This window comes from Panthera tigris, chromosome A1, assembly GCF_018350195.1.
Source record: "Panthera tigris isolate Pti1 chromosome A1, P.tigris_Pti1_mat1.1, whole genome shotgun sequence".
Taxonomy (NCBI): domain Eukaryota; kingdom Metazoa; phylum Chordata; class Mammalia; order Carnivora; family Felidae; genus Panthera; species Panthera tigris.
Genome location: NC_056660.1, coordinates 162913453 through 162936741, shown reverse-complemented (window position 1 = coordinate 162936741; position 23289 = coordinate 162913453). Strand labels below are relative to the sequence as shown.

The window sequence follows — 23289 nt, the reverse complement described above, 5'->3', positions numbered from 1 at the left end:
CTTTGGTATGATTCATTACTAACAGTAGATGAGAGGAGCAATATCCAAACAAACACCAAGTTCTTTCTAACCCCTAAATAACTCAAATTTATCAGCTTCTCTTTATCTTATTACCACCAGCCTATAACATCATCTAAAACATTTTGCATTTGGGGCACCTGGGTGGCTCAGTTGGTTAAGCGGCCGACTTCGGCTCAGGTCATGATCTCGCGGTCTGTGAGTTCGAGCCCCGCGTCGGGCTCTGTGCTGACAGCTCAGAGCCTGGAGCCTGTTTCAGATTCTGTGTCTCCCTCTCTCTGACCCTCCCCCGTTCATGCTCTCTGTCTCAAAAATGAATAAACGTTAAAAAAAAATAAAATAAAAAAAAAATTTTGCATTATTGTTTGTTTAAATTAATCTTCTCCAAAGGGAAGGGAACATGTCTTTATTCCCAACATCTATCACAGCGCTTGGAATATAGTAGACACTTGACAAATGATGGCAAATGATCAACTGTTGAAACTGCACAGTAAAGACTGGTGTTAGTGATTTGATTACAAATTCACAGAACCATATTTGTTAAGTAGATGGGAATAACTTACTTTACTTACATTGCATAAGGCACCATAGCGAAGAATAGATAGTAAAGAATGTACATGACTTTCACTGGTAAAATATAACCTGGTACGGACATGACGTTCGGGAGACAGAACACCTCTGGAATACCTGAAGTTAATAGCAGACAGTATTAGAATATAAGCATACAGTCAAAACTCATTAAGTACTGACATTGTTTTGTAAAGTGGAACTTAATCTTACTAGAAGTCAAAGACCACAATAAGTAAATCTATCAGTCTTCCAACCACAAGGAGGAGTTACCTTAGTAGATATTCCTCTAACATGAAGATTAACTAGAACTAACTAGAAGTTCTGAGATTAGTCAAAACAAAAGTTAACATTAGTCAAGTTCACTGCAAATAATTTGGTCATTTTAGCTCCTCTATTAGCAATGACAACTGTCTTAGCACTAAGGAAGTTCACAGACATTTATGGTGCTGAATGGGGTACACATTGATGATCCCATGTGAATGATGACACATATCACCTTTTCCTGTACACCTCAGTTTTTCCTCAATTTGGAGACTTAAAGAACCTTGGTTGGAAGTTAACTGTTAGGAATATCTAGGTAATCCTTATTTCCATAGTGCGCTAAATGACACATTCCTGATTTCTTCATAGGAACATTAGAGTTGAAGTATGCAAAAACAGATGCCTACAGATTTAAATACCAGTACAGTCTCTTACACAGGGTGGAGTTTATTTACAGTGTCATCATCTTGTGTCCTCTGAAGGTCTGAGCGAATTTTTCTAACTAGAGGAGTACAGTAGCCTTTGGCAATCTCCAGTTTTTCAGCTTTAGTTATACCATATTCCTGAGCAGAAAATACATGATATTAGAAAAAGGGTATAATGACAAAGCACTCTAACAAATGCACTGCTAAAACATTCTAGTAACAGACAAAATATTTCTATTAAGCTTTTTTTCTTAATATTACACAATTCCTAGTTTACATTTTTTGCAACTGCAAGGATACTATTCCTACAACTATTAAGTATAATGGGAAAATTTTTTTGGTAGAACTGAAAAAGCAAGTGATTTCTTAAAAGGGAAGGATGAATGGATGAATGTAATCTTTATGGACAGAAGCTCAACTGAATCATAAAGTTTTCAATGAAGAAATAACCCTAAAAGAAAGATGGATTAAGGACATAAACACTAAAGCACAGAACAACAATCAATAACCCTATGAAAAGAAATATAAATGAAACCATGAGATTTGATTTAAATGTCCAAGATGAAAAAGGCTAAACAATTATTTAAAAGCCTTTGGCTAATACTTTTAAAGACTTACCTAGTGGTGAGCAAGAAATGTCATGAAACTGTCAAATTTAATGATGCCTATGAGTTAATTAAATTTACAATGAGGAATTACGATATGAAGTGTTAAGAGAACATACTCATAATTGTAATAAAAATGAGATCAAAGAGGTAGATTTAAAAATGACCTGATGTGTGAAGAGAAAAAGCTTTGACAGCTGTGTAGATGGAAAGAGGGAGAAAGCAGAAAAGTGGAGTGGGAGGGACAGAGACAGAAAGGAGAGAAGAGAGAAGGAGGGAAGAAACAGGCATACTATCTCTCTCCAAGTTCATTCAGGATATCCGAATTTAAAGGCTACTTCCTGCTATCAGGAACTTCCCAGATAGCAAAAATTCTTTATGGATAACAGATCTGAAAAGTGCCAAATAAAGAAGAGGTTGATTGATTACAGATGGAAGGCCTATGAAAATACTTCTTGGTGTCATTTATCTTAAACTAAAGCTTCATTGGTTCAATAATCTTACCAACATAGGTAACTGTGAATTGGGTATGCAAAAAACATGTATGTATACATATAATTGTGTATATGTGAACAAAAGGAAAATATTGGCATTAAAAATCATCAGGGGAGGGGTGCCTTGGTGGCTCAGTCGGGTAAGCATCCGACTTTGGCTCAGGTAACGATCTCGCTGTCATGGGTTTGAGCCCCATATTGGGCTCTGTGCTGACAGCTCAGAGCCTGGAACCTGCTTTGGATTCTGTGTGTGTCTCTCTCTCCTCCCCTGTTCACAGTCTGTCTCTCATTCTTTCTGAAAAATAAACATTAAAAAAATTTTTTTTGTTGTATGAAAACCAATTTGACAATAAATTTCATATATTAAAAAAATAATAAAATAAATAAAAATTAAAAAAAATTTTTTTAATTAAAAAAAAATCATCAGGGGGAAATTGTGTGTGTGTGTGTGTGTGTGTTGTTACCAAGGTATGAATAAACAGGTAGTCTTCTGCACTGTTTAACTGGAAGAAAACTGGTAAAAGATTTCTGGAGCTACAGAAATAGTCTTGAGTGCATGTAAAGATATTTAAAGAGAGCGAAATAAAAGAGATCATATTCCCAAATATGAAAAAATGGTTACATAATTATTACATCATACCATTTAGCTATTAGAAATAACGATGTACATATAGGTTTAATAAAATGAAAGAAGTTCTTCGTTCTAAGTGAAGAGACAAAAATCAGGTTGTAAAATAGTATGGCTTTCCTGGTTCCCTTTTGCAAAGAATACATTTGTTATATGTATGAATTTATGAGAAAAACTGTATCTTCATGATTCAAGAGAAAAGTCCTTTAAGAATTTTCCGAAACATTAAAATGTTTTTCTCTAGTTGGTAACATCACAGTGATCTTTTTTGCTATTTCTACATTTTCTAAATTTACACATAAGTATATTAATTTTGTAATAAAGAAATCTTTCCCTTTAACAAATTGACATATTTTGTTCATCTGCTACCACCAACTGGGATCAAATAACTGTTAGATATCTTAGTTCTCAAGTGTAATTACAATATTTCTGCCATAAATAGGACTAACTAAAATACCAGATGAGGCTATCTGAAAGCTTATTATGTGGTTTTACTTAATGAGAGTGTCAATTGACTTTCTATGGCAAATACTGTTATAAACAATCCTCTGCATTTCACAATCCATAAATATTCAAAGACACGGTTTTCAAACTTTCTTAAATGTGATCTCTGTTAAGAAAACCTTAATACCAAATTTAGTCTTTAGATACTCTTATTGACTGCCATACAATCATGATGATTTTAAAGTATCATTTTTAAGCCAGGGCCTCTATTTGCTGAAAATTGAGACTGGTCAAAAGGTGAAAAGTTAATTTTATCACAGCAGAAATTCTGTTAACAGCTGAAAATTAGTTTAACTGTTAAAATAATTAAAAGTAATTATGTTGTATTTAAGCTTAGATATGATTAGAAGCACATATTTCACATAGCACTGATATAAAAATTAATCAGTTCAATGTAAGAGTAGAAATGTATTTTTAGAGGTATAGTAACACTTTGAGGTACACCAGAGCATATATGCATTTTTCTTGCACACAGTGATATTCTCTAAAACTAAATTAGTATATTCTAAACAAGTCAAAATTTTACATTATTTGACTGAATCAAGTCTCTCTGCTTGAAATACTCTTTATTTCCTTGAAAATGAGGTAGGCAAAATTTTCATTTTTCCCCATTATAAACTATAGTATCATTACAATTACTACATATACATTAGTAATTTTTAGTTTGTTCAGTGATTGAAAATGCTTGTTTTTTTTTTTTTTTTTGTCCATGGTTCTGGATTTATAAAGGCTTACTTAAAGTAACAAAACAAAATATTATTTATTGGAATGAATTCAGCACTTCATTAGAAAAGAAGAGATCCCAAATTTTTGCCACAATAAAGAATATCAAACCAAAAAGTTAGGGAGGTAAACCCAAAGTTGTCCTTTCCTCAAATTATAATTTCAAAACTCTAGGAAAGCATGTAAAAAAAAAAACCTCAGCTTTTAAAGTTATAACTTTACCAAACTATAATTATGATTTTACCAAAAATAAGACTGATTCTGGCAAGCTTGGACAAAATGTTGTCTGAAGAGATGTAAGGTTTAAAAAATAAATAATTTATCCAAGAAAAAAATTCTGGAGATGTCTTCAAATAAGGTCTCAGACTGCTGAGAAGATCTAAGCTAAGTGCATCAAAAGACAATGTAACAGAGACTGAGAACCACTGAGCAAGACCAATTACTTTAAAAGATACAAATGACATCTCAAATCTTTCCCAAACTATTCTCATTTTTACTGGTTCTTTTAATTACAGTACTTTAAAAAATTCATTATAAAAATTTAAGTTACAAGGAGATGGTAAGAAATTTCTTCAGTGATGTAAGTAATATACCTGAAATACATACATAACACATAGGAGAGATTACATCTAAATCCCTTTTAACACTTGACTATCTTTTTAAGCCCAACTCTAAGAAACCAACTTTTCATTCCCGATTCTAGAACATGTAGTATATACATAACTGAAAAAGAGGAGACATGAGGTAAAATAAGCCATGTAACAAAACAGACATGATTATGTAACAAATCATTTGTGTATTTAGCCACTAAAGTGGTAAGTTTAGATATACTTAAAGCATACTTTGAATAATGAATATAGTCACCTGAAATATTTAAGAATCTTATATTAACAGCTCACCTGTTAAACAGCATACTTAAAAATAATCTCCACTGTAAGAATAAGTATAAATAATGTGCACTGAACCTAATATGCACAAAGCAACACAAAACAGTGAAAAAAAAACTGGATCTTACACTTCCAACCACTGAATCATGTAATATACCAAAGATGGTCTATATTATACATCTGATCAAACAAATAGTGTTCTCTCATGCTGAAAGAATAAGCTAATCTTTAACATGAACACAAGTAATTATAGGTAAGTTGTGCACTGTCTGAATTTCCAATTTGTCAAAGCCTGCAGTTTTTCCTGAACTTTCTGTAAATATTAAGGACACTGATCTTATTTAACTATTTTTATATGTATCTTTAAGTGAAGCAACTTTTGCTCAGAATCCTCATACTCTTCATGTATTCCATTTTTTCCTGCTTTTTAAGTCTGCTCATAGTTGGAATGTCTGATCTACTCCAATCTCCTCTTTAAAGGTCTTTTTTTTTTTTTTTTAATTTTTTTAATGTTTATTTATTTTTGAGACAGAGAGACAGAGCATGAACGCGGGAGGGTCAGAGAGAGAGGGAGACACAGAATCTGAAACAGGCTCCAGGCTCTGAGCTGTCAGCACAGAGCCCGACGCGGGGCTCGAACTCACAGACCGTGAGATCATGACCTGAGCCGAAGTCGGACGCTTAACCGACTGAGCCACCCAGGCGCCCCTCCAATCTCCTCTTTACAGTATCCACATAATCATTAGTAATTGAGTTGAAAACGGGTCCCAAAAGGGTATCTGCTAACATTTCCTGTATCTCAATTTGTCTTGTTACTTACCTCTTTATTATCAATCTGATTCTCTGCCCTAATTACATTTAAATTATTTGAATTCTGGTTACACCTTTATTTTTATTCTCCTATAAATGAAAAGACCCATGACCCAACCCACACCCCTCTGATAACAACTTACACCTTGACCTCTAAATAATAATTTCAAAATACTTGCACATGAAGTAAAAAGACTTGCAAAATTTAGAGCCACAGGTACGATTTTCTCCCATTCCTCACATATTTTCATAGCACAGACTTGATAGGTACATAATGGGTACCCAGCAAACACTTAAGTAATTTATTCCACCCTGTTTTAGTTGTCTTGTTTGTTAGTATATTACTGTTCTTTAAGAGTATCAATTCTTAAATTTTAAAAAGTCACTACAATCAAACTATTAGAAAATCAGGTAATGACTTACTATAGTAAAAAGTTTTGAATATAAAATTCACAATTATTCAGTTTCCTTTTAAAAGTTATGGATTTTATAGAGAGAAGAAAACCAACTATGTTTTTTTTTTTAATTTTTTTTTTTTAACGTTTATTTTATTTTTGAGACAGGGAGAGACAGAACATCAACAGGGGAGGGTCAGAGAGAGGGAGACACAGAATCTGAAGCAGGCTCCAGGCTCTGAGCTGTCCGCACAGAGCCCAAAGTGGGGCTAGAACTCGCAGACTGTGAGATCATGACCTGAGCCGAAGTCGGCCGCTTAACCGACTGAGCCACCCAGGCACCCCAAAACCAACTATGTTTTATCCAGTGATAGGCATTGTAAAAGAATCTACACAACACTGTAAGAAAACTGATTCCTAGGAATTACTCACCTGAGGGATAACAATATCTGCTAATGCCTTTGAAAGCCTGTATAATTCCATTGTATTTTCTAATTTCAAGGAACCATTATGCTGAACATCATATTTTATACAGTCATATATGTCAGGGATTTTACTAATGTCGTATCTTCCATTCTTTGTTTTAAAGTCTTTTTCCAACTTGGACCATCTACGTAGCATAAGCTCTAATGTTTCACTATGGTAAAGTTGAATATCTAAAACAACATAACAAATTTAGCATATTAAACTTAGACTCAGATTAAGGGTATATATTAAAAAGTTGACAATTAGAAACATTTTTAAATATCAGAGGTATAACTGTTAAGAAAGTAGGGAATATTACCATAGGAGTATATTATTAGTAACCATACATTTTATACACTTAAATAAAAGATATAAATACATGGCTTAGGACTTGGGTTTGGGTTTGTAAAAGACCTATCCTCATGTTACACACTTCAATAATCAAAAGAAAAAGAACAACAATAACAAAACTCTTAGGCTAATACATTTTCAATTCAAAATTTAAATACTATATAATTTTCTTATTAGATTCACAAAACTAACAGAATAGACAGTCTTTAGGCGAAAGGAATCTTAGAAATTAAATAGCTGAAAGGATTTATTCTTACCACCAAGAATCCTAGATTTCAAAGTTGCCAAATTAAAACCAAGCTAATCTCAGAGTGAGAGTCCAGATCTTCTTCCAATTGTTTGCTTCTTATTATGCTAGTTATTTGCTGCCTAACTATATGACAACGCTACATAATTAATCAAATAGTATTTTATTATCTTTGTCATGCTATCATGGATAAAATAAACCATAACCTAATTATTATTCTTTTGCTGGATGTATGTTAACTCATACCTAGATACAGTATGAGACTTAATTTTTTAAGAACTGATGTATCTTATTTTAAAATGTTTATAGTAATTAGTTAATATTTTTATTTGCTTTATGTTCCAAGGCACATAGTATTTACCTGATGATTTGGGATCTTCCATTCGATGTCTGATCTGAGAAGTCAAACTTTGTATCAAGGAATAAACTTTGTCACAGGTCTTCACAGGATTTTTAATTAAATGCATTGATTTGATAAGAGAAATGCTCCCAGATGGAGTAAGCTACAAATGAGTAAAGTATATATTTCACATGTAGTTATGCCTAATTGTCCAAGAGAACAATATACAAAACTTTCCAGTAGTTGGAGAACAATTTAATACCACACATGAAGATGACCCCCCCAAATATAGTAATAACATCAAGAAGGAAGTAAAAATCTCAGAATTACATGTTAAAAAAATAGCAAACATAAGCTATCATTAGATTGTCCACAGAGAAAATTTAGCAAAAGTACTCTAACTTACAATGAGAGTTTATTCTAACAGTGACAAATTGCTGACTCAATATGGTTCTGGTCGTTTGACATATATTTACATGTAATAACACTAAGACTCTATTATTTTCACCATCTTTTTCCAGATGAGGTACTTAACAGAGGTTAGGCAACTTGCCTAAGACCAAACCAAGAGTATGTCAAGAGTGGGATAAACTATAATGGATTCATATATAAATTTATCAGTAATTTATAATGTAAATAAAACTGCCTTAAACAAAGATTTTCATAATAAATTAAAAAAAACTAGCTTTATGCAGATTTTGATATACCTAAAAATATAATTTCCAAAAGATTGAAAGTAAAAAAAGATATACAATCCAAAATCAAGTAAGAGGGGAAAAGCTGTTGTTACTATATTCATCTCAAAACTTTGAGGCAAAATGTACTGACTGAAATGTATCTATTCTAAATTTGTAATCTACCTAATAACATGGTATCAAATATGTAAAGCAAAAATTAAGAGAACTACAAAGACAAGGAAAATCCACGAGTGAGAAATTTTAACACACAACAGTGAAGAAAGGAAAAAAGTCACAAAGTTTTGTTTTTATTGAAATGATAGAAAGTTCAAAATAAAAAAAGTTTAACTTAAAAATGTCATAGGTTTGGAAATTCTAAAACTACAGCTCTGAATCATCTATGACCAAAGAAGAAATCACAAAGGAAATTAGAAAATATCCCAAACTGCATAAACCACAAAATTTATGCATATAATCATAAAGGGAAATTTATGGCCTAAAGTCCTTATTTTAGAAAAGATTGAACATTCAAGAATTAATAAGTAGACAGCTAGTGACACAGGTTTACAAAAGTGGAAGGAAAAAAATATAAGCAAAAATTAATCAAGTGGAAAACAAGTGTAAAATTCAGAAGACCAACAAGTCAGTTATTTCTTTGAAGGGAGTAATAAAGTATATTAACCATGGTTAAACTGATCAAGAGAAAAAAAACTGTAGAATGTTATGAAATAAGAAGTGACAACTCTACAAAATCCTATAGACATCACAAAGAATTTAAAGAGGATACGATAAACTCTTACAACAATGTAACTTAATACTGACACAACACATAACAACAATTACTCTGGACTCCATGATTATAATGATTATTTGATTTCCCACAAAGAAAATGTCCATAGGATTTATCAGTAAATTTTACCGAACATTTCATTAAAGATATGTATACAAACTATTCTCCCAAAATAGGACTCCCTAACTAAATTTATGAGACTAGCATAATCCCGATATTGAAAGCAGACAAAGGCATAAGAATTAAAATTTAAAGGTTAATCTGAATCCTGAACATAGATGTAAAACTTCTAACCAAAAATAGTAAACCCAAACCAGTGAGATATATTAACACCACCACCACCACCACTATGTATCTATGTAAATTGACTTTATTTTAGGAGCCAAGATAGCTTAACTTTATTTACTTTTAAGAAAAAGGGAGCATGAAAGGGACAGAGAGACAGGGGCACAGAGGATCCAAAGCAGGCTCTGTGCTGACAGCAGAGAGCCTGATGCAGGGCTCGAACTCAAGAACCGTGAGATTGCGACCTGAGCTGAAGTTGGACACTTAACTGACTAAGTTGCCCAGGTGCCCCGGAAGAGCCAAAATAGCTTTACATCACAAAAAATCATACGATGCAACAGATGAAAAGAAAATGATGAAATTCAGTAACTTTTCATGACAAAACTTTTAGCAAAATAGGGACAGAGTGAAATTTATTTTGAAACAGAATAGTTATTACAAAATGTACAGAAAACATACCTAACGGACAAGCATTAAAGGCTTTCTTTGAGAACATGGACAAGAAAATAAATGCCACTTCTATTGAACATTGTTTTGAATGTGCTAGTTATTGAAGTTAAACAAGAAAAAGAATAAAACAAATAAGGATCAGAAAGGAAGAAACAAACCTGTGAGTATGCTTTTAAAGGATCAAAAAATCTACAGAAATATTATTAAACTAACAAATGAGTTCAATAAGGTTGATGCATATAAAGTCAATATTAAAAAGCTGTTTCTACGTATCAACAATCAAAATAAAATTTTTAGAAGTACTATTTACAATGGCATAAAAATATATTAAGATAAATTTTCAGAAACTAGATTTGATGCATCTAAATCAATAACAACAGGATATTTGACAGCATATTTTAAAATTTATATGGAAATGCAAAAGAAGTCCTGAACAACTTGAAGAAGGAAGCATGTAGGACTTGAGAGATCTTATTCAGTGGCCCAGGATCGAGAAAAGAATATAGTGTAGAAATAGACCACCAGATAGATTATAAAGATGATACTATAAAGTGATACTATAAAGGGGAGACTTTTGGTATGTGGTATTGGTATATTTGGATGTATATACAGTTGGCAAAAATTAAGTTTGACATCTTTACCTTATAGCACACACAAAAGTCAATTTTAGCTGGATTACAGATAAATGTGAAGGGCAAAACAATAAAGCTTATAGAAGATCATACATAAGAGTATTTTATGACCTCTAGTTAGAAAAAGAAACATTAAAATGCACTGACCACAAAGGGGAGTGGGAGATAGAGGCATCCAGTTATTGAAGTCATGAGGACAGACAGTACAGCATAGGGAATATGGTCAGTGGTCCTGTAATAGCACTGTGTGGTGATAGATGGTAACTAGACTCGTGGTGCTGAGCAAAGCATAGAACATATAGATTTGTCTAATCACTATACTGTACACCTGAAACAACACTGTGTGTCAATTATACCTCACTAATTAAAAAAAAAAGAAAGAAATTAGACGACATCAAAACTGCACTGACCATAAAGGAAAAAAATTCAACTTGGAGTTCATGAAAAATAAGAACCTCTGCTTACTGAAAGACATCATAAAGGCTCAGAATAGGTGGTGGTATTTAGAACACATATCCAAAGAACCTCTACCACTCAATAAGAAAAATACAGACAAAAGGTAGAAATAAAGGACAAGAGATTTAATAGAAGGCTTCATGAAAGACGGTATCTAAATGGTCAAAAAACATCAAAGCCACATTGAACTACTACACATCCATCTTCAGAATGGCCAAAACTGAATAGTCGGAGAATGCAAAGAATAGAGACTATGTAGAACAATGATTATTTTCATGGACTTCTAGTGGGAGTATAAATTGGTTCAATGACTTTGGAAAAGTTTGACATTATCTGATACTGAAACATAAGCATACTGTGGGTCACAACAATTCCAATCCTAGAATGTACCCAAGAGAATGTATGCTCATATGCAGTGGGAGACATACAAGGACACTCATAGAAATATTAATCACAACAGCCCAAAACTATAACAATGATACAAGGTATATATCAATTACAGTATGTTCATAAAATAGAATACGGGTCATTAAACTATGGCCTGCAGGCCAAATGTGGTCTGTGGCATAGCCCATGGACAAAGAAAGGTATTCACATTTTTATTTTTATTAAGTTTGTTTATTTATTTATTTTTGACAGACAGTGCATATGCAGGAGGGCAGAGAGAGACATAGAGAGAGAAGGAGACAGAGAATCCCAAGTGGGCTACACACTGTCAGTGTGGAACCTGACGTGGGGCTCAAACTCATGAACCACAACCTGAGTCCAAATCAAGAGACGGTCACTTAACCGACTAAGCTACCCAGGTGCCCCAGTATTTTTAAAAGGTGGTTAAAAATCAAAAAGAGTATGCATCAAGCGACCACATGTGACCGACAAAGCCTAAAATTTACTATCTGGTCTTCTACAGAAAAAGTTTGTTAGTCCCTGAAATAAAGTACTACATAGAACTGATTATTAGTTAACTATGGAAATTCTCAAAAATACAGATAAATGTCACAAACACGACATAGGGCACAAGAAGCCAAACATAAAAGAAATGTAAGAAACTTAGAAAACAGCCAAAACTGAGACCATAGTAGTTAGGGATGATTACTTATCCAAATAAGTATTCTTGATATAAGAAGACTATAAAAAAAGAGCACTATTAAGTCAGGATAGTAATTATTTCTAGGAGTTTGGGAAGGAGTTGCAATTGAGAAGGGGCACAAAGGGATCAGAGGTGTCTCAATGTTCTATTTCTCCATCTGGATGGGGACTATAGGAGTATTTGCTTTATTTAAAAAAAAAAAAAATAATGTTTATTTTTGACACAGAGAGAGAGGCAGCATGAGCAGGACAGGGACAGAAAGAGAGGGAGACAAAGAATCCTAAGCAGGCTCCAGGCTCTGAGCCATCAGCACAGAGCCTGACACCGGGCTAGAACCCACGAACTGTGAGATCATGACCTGAGCTGAAGTCAGACGCTTAACCGAAGTCAGGCGCTTAACCGACTGAGCCACCCAGGCGCTCTTAGGAGTACTGCTTTATAATACAATAGGCTCTAAGTTTTTGTTTTATATACTTTTCTGTGTGTGCATATTTCACAATGTAGAAGAGTTTGCTAAGACCCACCTTTTCATAATCTTCAGCCGTAAAATCTCTATCTTTCTGAAGTATTTCATGAAGTCTTGCTTTCACACGTTGCTGGCAACTGCTCAAAGAGTCACTATCACTATCCAAAAGACCATTCATATTCGCACTTTTTACCATCTGAACAAGAATGGGTGTAAGCTCTCCTTCTAGAGCTAAGAGCCCCTAAACATATTAAATAAAGCCAACGCAAATTCAAAAATTAGTATGTAAATTAATGAAAAGTATCATAATTATTTTGTTACATGCTGAATTTCATAAGGAATAAGCTAACTATTTGCAATGAATAAACTTTATTAATAATACAACCTATCACAATTTCAGGGCTTGAGCTGGAAATTTCAAATTCGGAATGTTTAAATATTGCCTTAGCAAAAATCTTTTAAAATGTGGTATTAGATGAAATTTCTAGTAATTCTGAAAAACATTTATTTATACCTTTGCAAAAGCAGCTGCAGTCATCTGGACTCGTCCTTCATCAGAGGCATATATTTTGAGGTCATGTCGGTAGGTACTATGTAATCTAAGTAAACCACAACCAGGAAATCCTGCATAATCTCCTGAAAATAAATACTCAAATCACTTAAGCTATATTTTTGTCTCAGTGTATTTCTATAAATATTTAGTAACATCTCAAAATAAGTGAAGATTTGAAAAAACAATGCATAAACTTAACCAAATTAAAGAAACTCCAAGATTTACCTTGACCTCCAGGATACATACACCTGAAAGCTCTTCCAAGTTCTTCAGCCTGGACCCTGCCTGCAGGAGTTAGTTCTCCTCCCCATTTTAGAACCAAAAGTAAGGATGGTTCTTCTCTTCGGCTGTCTAAGATATATGTTAATGAATAAAAGCAAATAAATGTCAAGTTGGTTTCTTTTAAAGAGGCGTGTTTCAAGATTAATTTTTTCTTTATTTTCTCTTCTGTAGCGGAAAATAGCTTTTATGTAAATTATTTTGTTCCTTTGAACATACCTATCTTTGTATGCTTTTGATTCTGTAGGGAACAACCCTTGTTCTACCTGTTAAAATCTTACTCTAATTTCATAATCTCTTCCTCACTTTAGGAAGAAAGCTCTTTCCCAGTTTTCTGAAAGGAAGCGATGTTTCCACCTTCCCTGTTCTCATAGTGATATGACAGCAATAGTATTTGTCCAATATATTTAATTTGTCACAGCTGTTACATTAAGAGCTCCCTCACCACAGCATCGAGATCTTGTCTTTATATCAAGAGGCTCGCATAAAAGGTAATGTTAGCCAAAGTGAAGATGTATACATTTTTACAAAGAGGAATCAATGATTTGTATAATTTTTTGAAAGATGTGAGAGAGCCTAAAACTTACTATAATTTAAACTTATGAATGAGATATACAATAAAATGTAGCCAAGAGCAGCTTTTTACATTTGGAATTGTGAGGGCACCTGGGTGGCTCGGTCGGTTAAGCGTCCAACTTTGGCTCAGGTCATGATCTCACGGTCCGTGAGTTCGAGCCCCGCATCGGGCTCTGTGCTGACAGCTCAGAGCCTGGAGCCTGTTTCAGATTCTGTGTCTCCCTCTCTCTCTGCCCCTCCCCTGTTCATGCTCTGTCTCTGTCTCAAAAATAAATAAACGTTAAAAAAAAAAAAAAATTTAAATTTGGAATTGTGTAATCTTTTTCTGTTCCCGACCAAAGTTTTTTCTCAGATATTCCACAAGCGAATGAATTTCTGTACCTAATTTATCTGCCCTTTATGTCCTAAGATCTGCATTAGGCTACAGAAAAGAGGTAATTTAAAAATGAGCAATATAAGTGCTAAAAAACTTAATGATGATTCATGAAAAGTGATAGGAATCAACTTTGTGCTAGGGGTAGTACCTTGTAGTTGTATGTGCTTCATCATGCAGGCTAATATTAATTTATGGAAGGACAATTAATTAACAGACTTTTTCAATCATAGTTATATACAGAATATTTTTGATTACAAACATTAAAGTATAGGAAATTAATCTGTATTGCTACCAATCACAAAGTGTGACACAGTAGCAATGTCAAATTTTAAAATAAATATATGAAGATCAATATAAATAAACTTGTGTTCACATTAAAATAATCACTACTTCAATTTATGCCACTATAAATAATGCCATTTTGGATATCCCCACAGGCCAATCTTTCCCTGAATATTTGATCACTTCCTTGGGATAAATCCTTATAAGTAGAATTAAGATCATAGCATATGAGAGATGACTGGGTGGCTCAGTTGGTTAAGCATCAGACTCTTGATTTCGGCTTAGGTCATGATCTCATGATTTGTGAGTTTGAGCTCCACATGGGGCTCAGCACTGTCAGTGCAGAGCCTGCTTGGGATTCTTTCTCTCTCTCTCTCTCTCTCTCTCTCCCTCTCTCTCTCTCTCTCCCTCCCTCCCTCCCTCCCTCCCTCCCTCTCTTACACACTGTCAAAATAAATAAATGAACTTAAAAAAAAGGTAAAAGCATATTTGAAGTTTCTTATATTGCCAAATTACCTTTCAAAGGGCTACATCAATTTATACTCCTACCAACAGACTGAAATCCACTCATACTATATTCTCATCAACATTCTTTAATAATGATTTGACAAAATAATAAGAAAACACTCTGCTAGTGAGATAGGCAAAAGTAATTATTACTATTATAACTGTTTTATTGGGCATCTACATTTCTTCATGAAATGGTTTCTACAATTTCTGCCCATTATTATTATTTTTTTAATGCTTATTTATTTATTTTTGAGACAGAGAGAGAGAGGTGGAGGGAGGGAGGGAGGGGGAGAGAGAGAGAGAGAGAGTGAGCACAAGCAGGGGAGGGATAGAGAGAAAGGGAGACAAAGAATCCAAAGTGGGCTGCAGGCTCTGAGCTGTCAGCGCAGGGCCCAATGCGGGGCCAAACCCACAAACTATGAGATCATAACGTGAGCCTAAGTCAGATGCTCAATTGACCCAACCAGGTCAACCAGGCATCCCTCTGCCCATTTTTACTTTAAAACATAAATGAATTTTTGGAGTTTTATGCTGACTGCTTTTAGGAGAATGACCTTATTTAAATGCTTTATTCAGACTTAACTGGTGGAGGAAATTAACTAATTAGAAACATGATTATTGGTATTCTTTCAAATAGTCTTTTTGTACTTTTTGAGCTTTCTTCCTGAACACTCTGCCCTCTTCTACCAAAAGAGGAAGAAAGGGACCGATTAAGTAACATTTAGTTATAAATAAGGTTTCTGAAACAATCCCAGAGTAAATGGGGAGTCCTACAGTTTTTAAAATAAAATAGATCCTTTCCTTAAAGGGTAAACTATCCTTTATTTATTTATTATTTAAAAAAAATTTTTTTAATGTTTTTATTTATTTTTGAGAGAGAGAGAGAGACAGCATGTGACCAGGGGAGGGGCAGACAGAGACAGGAAGACACAGGTATCTGAAGTGGCTCCAAGCTCTGAGCTGTCAGCACAGAGCCCGAGGCGGGGCTCGAACTCACAACACGTGAGATCATGACCTGAGCCTAAATCAGACGCTTAACTGAGCCACCCAGGAGCCCCAATCTATCCTCTATTTAAAGGATAGGAAGCAAAGTTGACAAAACTCCACTTTAATTTTCCTTTATTCAGCATGTCAGCTCCTTAACTGTTACAAAGGAGAGGGTACTAAGGCAGTACAATGAGTAATAAGTCTCTACATATAATTAAAACACAATAGGCATTAATAGTGATATACCTTCCTCTTCACTAGATGTTTTAGGACAACCATGAGGGAGATAAGTTAGTTGGACTTTACGATTTATTCCAGAAAAATGGCCATACCTGAAAAACAAAATGGCAAGCAGAATGAACGATTTTCAGTAAGTGTTCAATGAAACCTCTTAAAGAGAAACTAAAATCCATCTAGATAAAAATTAAATCTACATATTAATGCCCTCCTCTGTTTTTAATTAATTGTTGAATTCTTTAAAATACTGTAGCAGAAAGTCTGTACCATAGGTAGTCATTCTAATCTCATTAGAAAGGAAAACAAGTTTCTCTACAAAAGTTAGACAATTTTGAAGAGATGACAAAGTATAGAAATATATAAAACAGAAATGTATGGGCATTTAAAAAATTAAGGAAATAAGATTCTAGGTGGCCAAGTGTAAAAGCTTCCAATAGTAATAATGGTGTTATCAATTTCACTTGACTAAAGCATAGTTCAAAATTGTTTTTTACTTAAACAACATTTAATCTGTGCTCAAGTTAGACATGTTGCTTTCATCCTAAGTGGTACTTCATAAAAGATCCAAATGTTTCTCATCAAAATTAAAAGTAAAACTAAAACAAGAAACTTCAACACAACAATCTATTTTCTCACTGGTGCAAATAAAAGTCTCACTAGACTTTCGCTAATTTCTCTTCAGCTTCAGCACTAAAGTGGAAAACGATCAAACTGTGAAGGCAACGTAACATAGAAAGTCATACATTATAAAAGAACACTGTTATCAAATTTAGTTATCAAAATTAAGGGTTTCAAAAATATTCTCACATTTCTAATACGGTCTTAAGTTGTTCAAGTTTTGACTTGTTTTCTTCAATTTCAGAATCATTATTTTGCCCCAGCTCCATAAGAAGTTGTCGGGCAATGTCCAGCACTTCCTATAAAATAATAAAGAACTGAATTTTTATGTAACTTTGCCATTAGCAATTTATAACCAACAAGCAGTCAAATGCACTTGCCTGTAATTGTTTTGGCTTTTTGAGTTTTAATTTCCCAGATTTATATCCATCACACTTTTCAAAAAGATCGAAAAATCTTATTAAAACAAAAGAGCACAGTTAGTCCTTTGCAATAATTAATATTACTACCATATACTTAACATAAATCAATTATAAATGAAGACATGGGACTTGGTCTATGGATTTCAAATACTGTATGTCCTCTTTCACTATAGAAGGTTGCTCATTTACTGTCAGTGACAAAACTTGGTATTCTCCTAACCACGGCAAGCTAATAATCACTATAGATTATTTTTAAAAGTTTTCTCATGATGGAAACTGAATACATGATTGTAAAATTGCATATCATATTCTCTGAAGTCACTGCATACGTATACATATAAAAAATGTTTCAACACATATTTATTGGCTCAAGTTTTAAATTTTTATTATTTCCAAATCAAATAGTGAATAGAAATAACAAACTTTTATTCTACCAAGTTTTTTCTACAAGGTTGAGAGGTTAAAGGACTCAGAGAAAGCAATGTGAGAGAATAACAAACCAAGATTAAACATCTTAGGATGTTTACACTTTTACAATAAACGAAAGGTGGATCAGATGGATGATAATTTACGGATATTGCCATCATAATTTTCAGATGCTAATATATACAATTACTTTAAATGGATTTTGTCTCCATCCAGTGGTTTAAATTAATGGCCAAGAAATGGGAAAACAGTTTTCCTATATGATGTATTGATCAAAATAGCTAATCACCTATCAGAAATCTTAAATTATCTCCTAAGTGTTAAATTATTCCCCTTAAAACATACTTTTGATGCCTCACTTCCATTTTCATTTTTTGTTTTGGTGTTCGATCCCCATGACGTATTACAGCTATGACACATCTGAGTTCCATCCTAAAATAAAATAAAAGTTCTCAATTTTCTAACAAAGATTTGTGTTATATAATTCAGACTCACACAACATCTCATTTCTTTAGAGCCATCTTTTACCATTTCAAAAAGTTTCCTATGAAGATAGTTCTTGTAACAACTAGTCAATTTTATCAAATCCAATCTTAAAAAGATTTTAAGAAGCTGGAGGGGGAGTAATATTAAGCTATATATCAGCTTCTTCTCTAGAGATGACTATGCTAACTTTGGAATAAAAGTAAACGGATGACAATCCCGGAACTTCATAAAATACTTGGTCTGTAGCAGAGATCATTACAGACTGAGATTTCATTAAATCAAAGCAAAATAAAGCTTTACTTGATAGCTGCTATATTTATTTTGCCCTTGTAAGAAGAACAAGTACTTCAAACTCAAATTACTAGAAGATAAAACTGTCTTAGAAAGAATGCTAGGGTATAATTTAGTGTTTGCCAAACTACAGGCCACAGAACACAACCCTGCAGGATTTTAATAAGTTACCTAAAAATTTTTATGTTAAATAGTTTGAGAATACTGGTTTAAAACAAAATTAAATATTTGTGTTTCTCCATCCCAACCAGCCCTTCGCAGAATATTTGACATGCTAATGTAAATGTCTAACTTGTAAATATGAAGCATTTGGTCAACCCACCTGAGTAGCAGGTGAGTTTCAAGCAGTAATTTTCACTAGAATATTATAAAACAGTTTCGCAATACTGGTCTAATTAATTTACCTCAAGATAAAACTGTATATTTTTTCTTTATACAATAAGAGAATAAAAGCTGTACAGCCACTGACTATGAACCTTTAAGTGACATACCTGTTGGTACCTCCTTTATTTTTGTGACTTAATTCAATAGTTCTATAGTTACACAAGCATTTTTCAGGATTTTATTTAATTTTTTTTCAGATTTTATTTTTAACAATACAAAAGAGTTTTGGTCTAGGTGGACCCTTGCAAAAGCATATAATCTATTTTTCCATCTGCAAAGTGAATTATATGAAAACATACAAAGTGTCCAATGATCATTTAGAAATTTAATCTTTATTGTAATAGCAGAGACTGATGTACAAAACCCAAGGAATTTCTAAATGAAAATATTGAAACTTACATAGTTCCAGATGTAGTTGGTACAATTGGGATATCTTCAGCTTCTAAGGGTATTGACCAGGGGATATGAAATTGTGGAGCAAGCTCTCGCATTACAATATTGCTTTGATACAAAAATAAAAAGCTAAGAATTAATTTACTTTAAGGCAAACCTCAGTACTTAATGACTAATGATATAATCAATGAAATTAAAGTCAAACTAGTGATTCTGTGATTACAGCACACAAAAATTAACTCAAAGAATCAATCCTGATAAAGATAAACTAGATTAGCAGTTCTAAACTGGTATATCAGAACACCCTAAAGAGATGCCATGAATTTGGAATTATTAATTATTTACATTAGTTTTAAAATATAAGTCACATTGGATTCAAATAAATCACTATAACTGCATCATATGCACTTATAGATACAATCTGAAAACCAAGATTGGCTCCTCTTTATGGCTACGGATCATTTCTTACAAGTTTATTGATCACTTTTGAAGTTACTCTAAATACTGTGGCTCTTTTTTAATAAATTTCTATTATACTTTCCTAATAGGGTTAAAAACAGAAAACATGTTAAGTAATTATAAAACATTTTTTGTTTTGCTTAAATTTAGCACTTATTCATGCTAAAATTTAGTAAGCTCCCCTAAATTTCACCTTAAGCGTTAAGTTCACCAATCTTTAAAATATTCTATAAAAGCTGACTCCAATTAGGACAATACATTTATTTATTTATTAGTAATAAATAATTATTTATTTATTTATAAATAAATAAATATTTATTTATATTTATTTGAGTGAGGGAGAGAGAGTGCATGCATGAGTGGGTGAAAGGGGCAGAAGGAGAGAGAGAGAGAGAGAGTGAATATCCTAAGGAGACTCCAAGCTAAGCATCACATGAGGCTGGATCCCACCAACCTGGGATCTTGACCTAAACTGAAATCAAGAGTGAGATGGTCAACCGACTGAGCCACCCAAGTGCCCCATGATAACACATTTTAAAATGTAAGTTTCTTATGGCTCTGTCATATATACTTTGAAATGGTTCAAAAATATTTGTCTTATGAATCTTCTAAATCAAACTATAAGAAAATAGGTCAAAGAATATAAAAATGGTATTTCTACATGCAGTAATTTCTTTTGGATTCACTAATAATCTCATGGGATTATCTTTAACTGACATATGCTTGTAGAAAGCAGTATCATTCAAAAGAACCCTGAATTCCAAATATTTCTATTTTACGCTAGTTACTTATTTCATGAATATTCATTCTGTACCTTAAAGTAAGAGAATTAAACCTTTTCAATTATGTATCAAAATCTTGAGGGACAAAGTAACCTAACAAATTAGCTGTTTCGACTAACAATCACTGTAATAATCACGGTATATATTTGTGAATCTATGAAGTTAAATATCTTTAAAACTTCATCTATATTGGCCCTAAATTAATCCGCCTTTGACAACCTGAAGTATAATTCAAGATTTGTCATAGTTCTTTGGAGATGTCATTTTGTGAACATTTGTTTTTACTCTAGAGTGCTTATAAGATTCTGATCATTTGATGCATTTACAATTATTTGGTTTCTGAATACCTACTATGCATTAGCTATAACAAAGGTATAGAAGAAAAAGATAAAAAATTCTTACCCAAGTATTTTTGCACAATCATCATAATACTTCATGGAATTTTTCACAAAACTGAAGCCATTGACATCACAGACATAGGACTGTCCATTGGCCCGTAACAAATCAAAACCACAAACTGTTTGCTATTTAAAATAAATTGTAAGCTTTAAGTTACATTTGAATTAGGATTCACAATGTACTAGTCTTATTACAACATATGAAATTTTATAAATGCCTAAAAATGTACTACTGCATCTTAGTTTACTTCATAGTAAGTAATGAAATTACTCATCTGTAATCTGAGTATTCTGAAAATATGTCAAACATACTATATGATTGTTTTAGTTCCACACCATGAAGTAAATATGGAACAAAAATGCTTCAGGGACTAGAGAGGCCAAAAAATAACCTACTGTATCAAGAAGTTCTTCAAGTAATATTTAATTAAAAAGAGTAAAAAAATTTTTAAAGGCTTTGTAAAATTTTGTGATAGTAGAAATTATATCACTTTAATCCAAAGCATCAAGGAAAACATAAAGAAAAAATAGTTTTGAAGATATGTCCCAGAGGAAATGTCCAATTATCCCTATGAATCTTTTTTTAAAGAAAGATTTTATTTTTATGTAATCTTTACACCCACTGTGGGGTTTAAGCTCACAACCCTGAGATTGAGAGTCGCAGGCTCCACAAACTGAGCCAACCAGGTGCCCTTCGTTCTGAATCTTTTAAAACTTGACAACTATATACTTGTGAGCACTTGAAATAAATTAAATACATTTTATTTGGGAGAAGAAAACCATTGCAAGGTATAAATTTCCTACTCAGGCTCCAAGAATTTTCTAACTTCTGCATTTTACATTCAAATCATGACACATTAGCATAAATATGATTTTAAGTCATGTCTTTTAGAATCCTGGTATTACGAAGTTAAGACAATTCATACAAAGCTATTAAAATATACTTACAGGATAATATTCCTTCCATAAAAGTGACTTCAAATTATTAAGACATAAAGTATTATTTAATAACCAGTAACGCATCCTAGTCTTTACATTATAACTCAAGACAAGACTTCAAAAAGGTGAAGTTTATCCTTTGTTAGATGCAAGTTGCACTACTTCTATTTAAATCTTTACCATACATTACTGGAAACCTAATGATGTAGACTGAGGGAACTAGTCAAATGTTAGAAGTAAAAAGTTTTCTTTAAGGAATGTTATTTGTATTGCTTTCAAAAACACATTTTATTATATACAATAAATAGGCTAAAGGATGTATTACCAAGGCTAGAAGACTACTGAAGACCTTTTTTATTCAAGAAAACAATCACGTATCAATTCTGAGTAAATAGTACTTGCAACCAGTTGTTTTAAGCATGTTAAATAATACCTCTAAACACTGGTTAATGCTACTGTTTTAGTTAAGTTTTCCTCCATCATTTTAATTTCTGAATAAATTGACAAAATTGCCTTTTTATATAACAGATAAAATAGAGAGAAACAAAGGCCTTCACTTATTATATATTTTTATTAATGGCGCTATAAGAATCCCCTGAAAAGTACATAAACCATTTAAATGTATCATTTTTATTTTCTCAGCTTACTTCTCCCACTAAATGCCCAAGTAACATTTCTTTTACTCAAAAAAGACATTGGAATTTCTTTGACAGGGGCCTGTATGGCCTTTAAAACATCTTACCTTAAAAGCAAGGCAGACTTTCCAAGCAATTAATTTCTCGCGTGCATTCAGAATAACAGGGTATCTAACTTCTTTTCCCTCACTATCTCGTTCCACCTTGCCATCGAGGGCTGGAGATTTTCGAGCCTCAGCATGAGCATAATCTGGACCCACTGTATAAACCTTTCATTAAAGTTAAAATATATAAAAAATTTTATATTATTTAAAATGTATTTTAAAAAACAGCAGACAACAACCTAAAGAAAAATAATAAAACTTTACTTCAGTCTCCAGACTATTCATTTCACACCTCTATTTCACATGCCAAAATTTTCAATACAATGGAAAAGGTTATAAACAATAACATGGCAAAAAAATGGTAAAGTGAAGTTCTGTTCTTTACAGAGACTGATTATGCTGAGCATTATGAGGGAATACTAGGTTGTATATGAGGTGATCTTATTCAAATTGTTTTAAGTTTAACAAAGGAGAGGTACAAGTTAATTATAAAAACATAAAAGAAAGTAATGGCCAAAAGGAAGATTAAAAAATGGGGGTGGTGGTGAGGGACAGCATAGAATGAAAAGCAGATAAGAAAGAG

General features: G+C 32.9%; 1 protein-coding gene across 16 annotated transcripts in view; it reads right to left on the bottom strand.

Annotated features, from left to right (window-relative positions):
• The window catches only part of PPIP5K2 (diphosphoinositol pentakisphosphate kinase 2), a 71163-nt gene that overhangs the window by 30639 nt on the left and 17235 nt on the right, over window positions 1–23289 (bottom strand). For 13 of the 16 annotated variants that reach the window (XM_042990779.1, XM_042990778.1, XM_042990796.1 and 10 more), the window contains 14 exons: window positions 22710–22871; window positions 21033–21154; window positions 19396–19497; window positions 18181–18267; window positions 17368–17443; window positions 17177–17286; window positions 16379–16464; window positions 13348–13473; window positions 13084–13205; window positions 12628–12810; window positions 7745–7886; window positions 6753–6976; window positions 1285–1412; window positions 591–705 (listed from right to left, as the gene is read on the bottom strand). In XM_042990779.1, coding sequence (XP_042846713.1) covers window positions 591–705; window positions 1285–1412; window positions 6753–6976; window positions 7745–7886; window positions 12628–12810; window positions 13084–13205; window positions 13348–13473; window positions 16379–16464; window positions 17177–17286; window positions 17368–17443; window positions 18181–18267; window positions 19396–19497; window positions 21033–21154; window positions 22710–22871 — 1785 coding nt within the window. The remainder of the gene's footprint in view (window positions 1–590; window positions 706–1284; window positions 1413–6752; window positions 6977–7744; window positions 7887–12627; window positions 12811–13083; window positions 13206–13347; window positions 13474–16378; window positions 16465–17176; window positions 17287–17367; window positions 17444–18180; window positions 18268–19395; window positions 19498–21032; window positions 21155–22709; window positions 22872–23289) is intronic. The other 3 variants (XM_042990780.1, XM_042990793.1, XM_042990797.1) reach the window with 1 other exon arrangement.